This window comes from Meriones unguiculatus, chromosome 11, assembly GCF_030254825.1.
Source record: "Meriones unguiculatus strain TT.TT164.6M chromosome 11, Bangor_MerUng_6.1, whole genome shotgun sequence".
NCBI lineage: Eukaryota > Metazoa > Chordata > Mammalia > Rodentia > Muridae > Meriones > Meriones unguiculatus.
The window spans coordinates 27,740,599-27,750,704 of NC_083359.1; the positions used below are offsets into that span (position 1 = coordinate 27,740,599).

Sequence of the window (10,106 nt, forward strand, 5' to 3'; positions counted from 1 at the left end):
ATTTCCAGATAACTCTTGATATTTGTCTACATGAAATGAACTTCAGTAAAGTGGACTTCATCGTAGTAGTAATAAGGAATACAGAACACGGACATTTCCCTTCGTAGTCATTAATATTGTCCTTAACCATTAGGCTAAGAATTAAATATTTTATTGTATTATCTTATTTAATATTCTCGATAAACTTCTGAGTTAAAGTTAATAAAATCAATTAGTAAGGAATAAATTAAAAGCAACAATAGAGAAGCCCGAGATTGTGGGAAAATTGTCCAAGGTCATTCAGCAATTACAGGGCTGGGATTTGGAATTGGGCTGCTCTGTTCCCCAATTACTGACTTTTAATTACCTTGCTATCTGCTCTAGTTGATATTGATATGTAAATCTGGGGGGCAGTTTGCCAGCTAATATTCCTTAGGTTAGTTATGTAATAAGAAACTTGTCCTAGAATTTTCTGAGCCCAATGCCATCCAAACCTCAAATTAAATATATTTCCCATAGTCCTGAGCATGTGTCAAGAATATCATTTAATAAATATTCTATTACATATCTTCTTAATCATCTCATTTTCTAGTGAAGTTAAAAGACCATCTATTTGGCATTTTTGGATAAACTTAGAAAATTGTTTGGTTTAAAGCAGCTTACAAAATTTCTATCAGCCGAGTAGCCCAGCTGTTTTTCCAAAGCTATTAACAGGAGAAATTAATCCTAGCTTCAGAATCATAGATTGACAGTTCCTTCTTTGGCAATGCATTAGTTATCATCTTTACAATGTTGAATGTAATCGTTACAATAATGATTGAGTGAGGGACTATGCAAAGGTTGTCCTTTCTGAGGGGTTCAGCAATGGCATGTACAATAGAGGAAATGAAGGTAGAATCAGCCTTTTTACAGACATAGTGGCCAAAATCTATCAATTCACTTATCAGAATGCTAATGTCTGGACCAGTCCCTGGAATAGCCCAAGGCTGCTTTGTGGTGATCTTTGACCTTCCATGACAGGATTGCTTTGAATTATTTTTAAACATTTATAATGTTATACAAAAAAATCACACAGCATTAAATTCAATATATAGAACCAATACAGTATTTTCATATGGTACCTCAATTAGCAGTAAAGGGTATTACTATCCACACTCCATTTCACAGAAATATGTAAATAAAACAGAACCAACTTACAAACTGTTTTTACTTTGCATATAGGTGACTTAAATTCCTAGGGTTGGATTTACACAGTGGGGGAATTGAGGCAGAATTAGAACAAAGAGATCGTAGACATTTGAATCAGGCTTGTGTTTAAAGACTAGTTTTTTGGGTTTTTTTAGTTGAGCATTTTATAAGTTTATTATTACTAATTAATGTCATTTTATGTGGATATATAGCATATTTTATTTCACATATTAATTTTATCTCAGCTTTTGTTTTATTACATTTATTTGATTTACAACTTAATTTGAATACATAGGTATAATTATTAAATTCTGAATTCGAACTAGTCTTAGATAATAATGTTCTTTTTAGGTCCATCTTAATACAATAATGGCCTCTAATTAGCATAATGTTATCAGTATGCAAGTATGCATCAACAGTAGTTTTATGTTTCAAAAGCCCATCCACATTTGGTCACTTCATTATCGGGTTGTCAGAGAGAGTTGCCTCTTGGCCACTTGATTTTTAAACAAGGTATCCAAAAGCCATATCAAGTATATGTACATGCTATTTTGCACATAGTAAGTTTTATGTGACTTGATACACATTTATGCATACACATATTTTTCCAGGAAGTGAGTAAACTCTTTTGAAAGGGAAGTAGTATAGGATAAATGTGCTACATTATCATTCACCAAATTGTTACTTATATTTCTGCCACCATGCATTAAAAATGACTTTCATGTTTCTACATTTGGGATAAAGACTATTAAACAACACTTGGCATACCATACACAGCAGATATGTAAGATAATTATATCAAGAGTTCGGTGTACGAAAATAGTATTATTCTCTATCCTACTTAGGCTAGGCATACAAGATGCCTATTTAATGAAGCTCACTGTTTTAGTAACAGATTCTCAATTAGCAGAGCGGTTTATCTCTTCTGATTGACTGATGTGCTATTGATCACAAGCTGTATTGAGACCACATCGCAACTCCTCTACCACAGGTCCAATCAGGGTGAATTCAAATCTGAATATGATCCTGCTGGTTCTCCTTTGTTTAAAGGAACCAGCCTACGCCTGTTTTAACCAAATTTTCTATACTGAATCCATCCATTTGCTTAATTTCTCATTGCAGGAGTGACAACTGTTCTGACCATGACAACCTTGAGTATCAGTGCCAGAAATTCCCTCCCAAAGGTGGCTTATGCTACAGCCATGGACTGGTTCATCGCAGTATGCTATGCCTTTGTTTTCTCGGCTCTGATTGAGTTCGCCACAGTGAACTATTTTACCAAGAGGGGATATGCGTGGGATGGCAAAAGCGTGGTCCCAGAAAAGGTAAACACCACAGTGGCTTTTTGTTATGTCAGGGCTTTGAGGCCTTACAACTTTTATAGATGGAATATGTTGGTTTATAGACTTAGATACAAAAAAGCGTTATGAGTATTCATTTTAATTCTCTTAGGCAGTAAATGACAAAGCGCAGTGGGCTATTTTGTTACTGTTCTTAGTGGAGGTTGTTTGAGTGAATTGATACGCAGGTAGATATAGAAGAAAAAAAAAGGATGGATATTCAAAGGTGAAAATCTGTATTCAAATGTGCCTTCTCTTGTGTCTTTTGGATTTTTTTTAAAAAAAATACCTGCTATCAGATGCAAAAGCAAATGCATAATTTTCCTAATTTTTGTAATTAAAAAAGCAAATTTCTTTAGCTGTTTTCTGAGTTTAATTATTTTCATGTTTGTTGTGTTACATTAAAAAAAAATAACTACTCTCAGCATTCATTGAAGTCCCCAGTCATCGAAATCTCATGCATATTTTTGCTTAGTACATCTCACATTAGTCTAAATACATTTAAGGTGTTCAATATCTACAAACGGTTAATAGCAACAGTGCAAGATCACATAACTCTGAAAAAGGACATTGGTTTAGGAAACTCTGCTGACAGAAGGCCTGCACAGTGGCCTGAAACACTTGCTGGTGATTCTGAATTTGTGGCTGCGAAGAACCACAAGGGAGTTGTTCCTTTCACGTAACCTGGGCTCATTCACACAACTGTGGTTCACTGGAGGTTCTGCAAAAGCTGGGAAAGCCTTGATGGCAAACCTCATAAATCTGAAGGTTCCACTGAGGATCAGCGGGTCTAGTCCTGATCCCAGAGCATTCCCTTGTCTATCCTGGGCTTCTTCTCTTCTCCAGGATACTGTTTCTAGAAGGTGATGGCTGATGCTGGGAAGTTTTTGAGTCCAGTATCCTAAGCTTGCATAACATCGCTGCTGACTCCCAAGTCTGTTTTGCATTCAGACAGTAAATGAACAGATTTCACCTCTTGATCCAATAGGTTACAAAACATCATCTGGCTTTTCAAAGGATCACAGTGAGTTAGGCATAAATTACAGATTTTAGATTTTTAAATCAAGCAAATATTTAGGGTTAGCAGCAAGTGCTGTCTTGCTCTGAAACATAATTTTGTTTCTCACTGTTTGCTAAATAAATCACCTTTCTCTTCTCCAGCCAAAGAAAGTGAAGGATCCCCTCATCAAGAAAAACAACACATATGCTCCAACAGCAACCAGCTATACCCCTAACTTGGCCAGGGGTGACCCCGGCTTGGCAACTATTGCTAAAAGTGCGACCATAGAACCAAAAGAAGTCAAGCCTGAGACAAAACCACCAGAACCCAAGAAAACGTTTAACAGCGTCAGCAAAATCGACCGACTGTCGAGAATAGCCTTCCCGCTGCTATTTGGAATCTTTAACTTAGTCTATTGGGCCACATATTTAAACAGAGAGCCTCAGCTAAAAGCCCCCACACCGCACCAATAGGTTCTTTTAGTCGCATTTTGTCGTTCAGTCCTCTGCTCCGAGAATCGCTTTCTGTTCTCAGCGCAGTGATTCCTATCTGCTTTACTGCCTCTGTCTTAAAGAATTCGAAGGTTTCCTTATTTCCATATTTCACATAAGAACAAGAGACCCCTGTCTGACAGTCCAGAGCAGAGCAGAATATTCAGCTCGGGGACAGGATTCTGAGAGGAAGCCAGGGAGCAAAATCATGTCAGAAGGAGACAGACAAGAGGAAGGGAGAGAAGAAGGTCCAAAGATAGGAAGAAAAGTAAAGAAAAACAGAGCTTAACTATAACCACAGAGTCATTTGTAGATATATATTTCCAGATACTCTCAAAAATTATATATGTCAAAAATATTTTTGTGTGAAGGTGTGTTTCAAAGGATAAATGACAAATGTTTAATGAACTTTAAAAATCTATGTCTTTATTGCACAAATGATAGTGTTATGTTTTTATTCGTTTTTATGTTTTAAGCTGATATATAGATTTAATGTTTTGTTTGTCAAACTGAAAATTCCCTAAGCTTTCTCTTTTTAAAACTCTCACTATGTAATATTTTGTTATTCAATGCTATTTTAGAATTTATGGAAGTCTAATAAACAGGCTAAGGTGTGGCTGTCGCTGTAGCACTCTGAATCCAATGGAAAGAAAGCCTTTCAATGGGATAAGTCGCTGTCATCTGAACCATTACCAGTAGACTCTATGGAGATCAGCCAGCCTAACACTGATGTTTACTTCATAGAAACTGAACTAAATAAATTAATTGAATAATTTAAAAGTTAACCTTCTTTTCACTCTTATTCCCAAATAGCCCATTCACCCCAGAGTCACACTATTCTTATGATGAAGATGCTTTCAGAGGGGCAAATCTATTTTGCAAGCTCTAGAATTGTTGAATGTATTCTTTTATATAACTACATCAAAAGCTTTAGACTGAAATTTATGACTAGCCAACAAAAAAAATAGAATATATAAATTACATATGTAAATATTCAGCATGAGATTGTACATTTTAAATTTTTTTAAAGTTATGTTCTTAAAATACCATGAGTAATCTCCACTTTTAGCTGTTAGAATGTTGTTAAATGCTATGGAAATACATTTAGAGCCTGCATTTAAGAACAGAACAGCCTGTAGGAGACAGATGCCAATTAAAACATTGAATATGAAATCCAATTATACAGAGAATGCTCTTAACTTCACTGTTGCCCAGTGTTCAATAGTAGATCAGTTGCTATCTGCTCGGGTTCTATCATACCATTTTTTCCCTATTTTATGCTATTATGATAAAGAGAAAAAAATAGGGGATAGTAGTTGGAGCTAGAAAACCAACTGTATATTATTTCTCTATTGCTGATACCAACTATTTCAATAAGTGCTGTACCATATGTAGCATCCAATATGAAATACATGAAAGAATGTACAGGAACTAGCTTTTATTGAGTAATATTATCACATTTCATTTATACTGCAGCAATATATTTGTAGGTATACTATGTAAGGGCTTTAAATAAAAGAGGTCCATTACCGTTCCTTATGAAAAATTCTAGCCTTTCATTATTGCCCAGATGTTTTAGAAGTAAATATTTATGAAGAAGGTATTTTTGAAGTCTCCTTTTGTCTGATAGATTTTCACAGATATTTAACGTTAGTGTTCAGAATCCACAGATCATGGTCTAATCACATTTTAAGACCGTGACACAAAACTTTTAGCATAATTGCCAAATAAGTCAATTAGAATCCATCCCTGAGTTTTGAGCAATGTTTTTTTTTCTCAAAAAGCTACTATCCATTGATGTTGGAAAACACATTGCTTGTGTTTCCCTAAAGATGACAAATCTCTGGTTTCATTTTAAATGTGCTTCATTGTTCGATTTGGTCCTGCCTAAATTTCATGAGCTATGCCAAAAATGGCTGAACCAAGGACATTTCATGTATAGATATGTATAGAAAATAAAATATATTATGGCTCTAACATTTGTGTTGCTGTTTATCTTGTTATTTTCCGACGTCAACCAAACATGTTCAGTAAGCGCATTTTATCTTCCAGACTTCCCATGCCTAGTTTTGGGTCTGTGTTTTGCTTATTAGGTGTGACTATTTCTTAGTAGTCTGCTTACTGCTTTGCAATGATTGCATTGCCATCATTTCTTAGTTTGTTAGTATGTGTGAGTAGTTTTCTATTGTGTATATTGATTGCAAATTTATCAAAGAGAAATTATTCTATGTAGTTTTACAACAGTGCTTTGCTAAACCATGTAATACTAGTTAAGTCTTCCTTGAAAAATAAAGAAACACTCTTTAGAGGACAGTTCCTGTTGATTCCCAGGAATTTTTTTTTTAAAGATGACACTGAATGTTTATGCACCTTAGTGCAGTGAAGTGGCAATAAAACCCAACCTGAGTCAAGATTGCTCATGGCAGCTGCATGTCTCGCTTTACAGCGTTTAGCAAAAGCTTTTAATCTTATGTCTCACTGTATTCTATTACAAAAATAAAGCTTACATTATTCAATAATAAACTGGAATACTTGATTTTGTTTACACATCATCCAAAGGTCTGTCCATAGCCCTTAAAAGGAATATACTTTTCCTTTAAAATTATCTCATTGGTGAATTAACAAATAATGGTAGGATACTCTTCAATCTATAAAAATGTAACTTCTGTCACTTGTGACAACTTGGATGACATTGAAAGACATTATATTAAGTGAACAATACATGCACAGAAAGACAGTAAGTTCAGGATCTCACTTAAATGTCAAATTTAAACACAATTAAACTCATAAAATTGAGAATAGAATGATGAGAACTGGGAACGGTGAGCTACTGTCCAAATAATATAAAATTTTAGATATGTGCTGTGCAAGATAGTGACTATATCTAATAACAAAGTAGTCTTTTGTTGATATTATAATTACATTTCTCCTTCTCCTTTTCTCTCCAAATCCGTCCCATATACCCCTTCCAATTCTTTTTCAAATGCATAACCCACTTTTTCACTATGTATATTCCAAAATATAACTATATAATGTCACTTTTTGAAAATGCATAGCACATTATATATCACCCTTTTTATCACAAAAAATGGTAAATACATTTGGAAAAAAAGATGGTAATAAGCTTAATTTTACTACTATATAATTCACACATTTCAAAATATGTGCTGAAATAAAACTTATATTCTAATCAGCTAAATATAAAAGTGTTAAAGAGCATAACTTAAAATGTTAAAACTCCAACTCAGAAAGGTGAAAGAATTAAAGTTATACTAAAAAAACCCCGCTATTTAGTGAAAAAAGATAATAAAGGAGGCATATTATCAAATTATTTATAATCCTACTATTTTATCAAATTAAATCAAAGCAAAAGAGCCCAAACTATCTAGACAAAATCATATGGGTAGAATCATATGGGTCTCCATAACTTTGACTAATTCAACAGTTCTTGCAAAACTCCAAATGAAATCTATTAAAGGAACAGTCATAATAAATTATATTTCATTAAATACTAAAAACTTTTGGACTTCAAAGAAAAAATATATCAATGAAAAAATATAAAAACTGAAACCATTGTCTGAGAGAAATTTTATAAGAAATTGGGCAGAGTGCAGGGGATCATATGAAAGAAGGGGGAGTTAGTAAGACCTGGAGAGGACAGGAGCTCCACAAGGAGAGCAACAGAACCAAAATATCTTGGCACAGGGGTCTTTCCTGAGACTGATACTCCAACCAAGATCAATTCATGGATATAACCTAGAACCCCCGCTCAGATGTAGCCCATGGCAGGTCAGTATCCAAGTGGGTACCCTAGTAAGGGGAAGAGGGACTGTCTCTGACATGAACTCAATGGCTGGCTCTTTGACCAACCCCTGAGGGGGGGGGAGCAACCTTGCCAGGCCACAGAGGAGGACATTGCAGCCCGTCTTGATGAGACCTGATAGACTAGGATCAGAAGGAAGGAGAGGAGGACCTCCCCTAGCAGTGGACTTGGAGAGGGGCATGGGAGGAGATGAGGGAGGATGAAATTGGGAGGGAATGAGGGAGGGGGCTACAGCTGGGATACAAAGTGAATAAAATGTAACTAATGTAAAAAAATTAAAATTTAATTAAAAATGAATTTTATCTGTTAGTAGATAAATACCCAGAATATATAAATAACTTCTAGAGCTACATGAAATGACCGACAACTTTTTTGTTTGTTTTGTTCTTGAGACAGGTTATTTTTCTGTGTAACAGCCCAGACTGTCCTGTAACTCTCCTTGTAGACCAGGCTGGGCTCCATCTCACAGAGATCAGCCTTCCTGCCCCCGAGTCCTGGGATTAAAGGTGTGCGCCACAACACCATGCTAATACTCCATTCATATTTCTTTCTTTTTTAAAGTGAATGTATTCATTCATTCATTTTACATCCAGATCACAACCCCTCCCACCTTTTCTCCTGGTCCCCTCTTTTGCATCCTCCTCCTCCCCTCCTCTCTTCAGAAAAGGAGACCTCCCCTTTACAAACCCAGCTTAGCTCAATAAGTTGAATCAGGCCTAAGCGTATCCTCTTCTATTGAGGACAGACAAGGCAGCCCAGCTAGGAGAGAGTGATCCAAAAGCAGGTATCTGAGTCCATTTCATATAGGACCCATGCTGTCCTCGATAACATATTCTTAAACATACTGTATATCTGGGTGTTAAAATGCAGTCAACCGTATTTTAAGTGACGTTTAACAACTAATATCATTAGCTAGTAGAAGAGGGCAAGTTAAAACCACAGCAGTATTCTCACAAAATTTATACTACAAAAGGAATACAATATAATGTATGTCATGAAATGTACGGAGGAGAATATGGAAGAATTTAAACGTCATACCTCTGATGAAAATATAAAAGTGTGGGTATGTGCCAAATGGTTTAGTTACTTCTTATAATGTTTGATATCAGATTACCATAAGTCTCCACTGTTGCACTACACCTTAAAAATAAAAAAATATAAATCCCTGCAGAACTATGTGTGAATACTGATAAGCACACCATTCATAATCACCCAAGCTTGGAAACCTCAAAAAATGCTGAAAAAGATGAATGCAAAAAAATTATTCAGGAAGGATGAGAAGGAGAAAGGATAGCAATTCTAAGAGGGGGGAAGAATCGGGGCAAATCATGTTACATGAATGAACTGAAAAACACGTAAAGCAAAAGAAGCCAGACACATAGGACCTGGAATTAATTGCTTCCATTTGCATGAAATGTCTTGTGAAAGAAAAATAGAGCATGGCATCTGCTGTTAGACAGAACAGACCTGATTATAAGTGGTCTTTTTTATACAATGGAAGTGTTAAAATTGTAATTTAGTTATTACTGTACATCAACTTATTAAAATTCACAAACTCTATATTGTTGATAGTTAACTATTGTATTTTTAAGTTATAATTTAACACATACACAAAAATACTAACAGGTAAAGGGAATAAATGATGTGTGATATCACCCATACTGTGTGTGCAGGTAAAGCTGGTGGACTGCCTATCTTTCAGGGTCTCTAACAAAAAATGATTGTTTCCCAAGAGAGTGCCATGGGCACACAGATAGCTGGCAATAAATCAAGAGAAAAATACATCAGCTGACAATCCATGCCTTAAAAGAAAAAGTAGTAAAATGCTTAAATCTTTACGTTATAAGGGACAGTGTAAACCAATATGTGTAAATAATGTAGTCGATGCACAGAAGCTGTTAATATATCGAAAACACTTGAAGAAATTCTCTGAGAGGATAGGACCACTCAACTTGAGGACGCTTGAAGGCCGTCAGTCATCTCTCAGAGGCCATCCCATGCAAGCCTGCCTTACAGTTGTCTAGAAGGGCTTATTTCAACTGATGGCCTGGAGTAACTTACAGTTTCCAAGTAAACATCACTGGACGAGGCTAATGAATTTGCACTCAACCAGGCACTGCTGACTAATGGAATACCGAGCAATTCACAGGTGGGATCAACATCACCCACAACTTATGCTATATACTCACTGATTTTATTTTAAAACTTAGTGCATGGGAATGAGGAAAGGGGGAATGATGAATGGAGCTTGGTGGAAAAAGAAAACATATACATTCTACTGTTAA

At 35.5% G+C, this 10,106-nt stretch overlaps 1 protein-coding gene across 2 annotated transcripts in view; it reads left to right on the plus strand.

Annotated features, from left to right (window-relative positions):
* Gabra1 (gamma-aminobutyric acid type A receptor subunit alpha1) overlaps nt 1–6,521 on the plus strand; it is a 63,384-nt gene extending 56,863 nt beyond the window's left edge. For both annotated transcript variants that reach the window (XM_060363843.1, XM_060363842.1), the window contains exons 9-10: nt 2,290–2,492; nt 3,669–6,521. In XM_060363843.1, the coding sequence (XP_060219826.1) occupies nt 2,290–2,492; nt 3,669–3,980 (515 nt within the window). In that variant the 3' untranslated portion in view covers nt 3,981–6,521. The remainder of the gene's footprint in view (nt 1–2,289; nt 2,493–3,668) is intronic.
* Nucleotides 6,522–10,106: the final 3,585 nt, after the last annotated feature.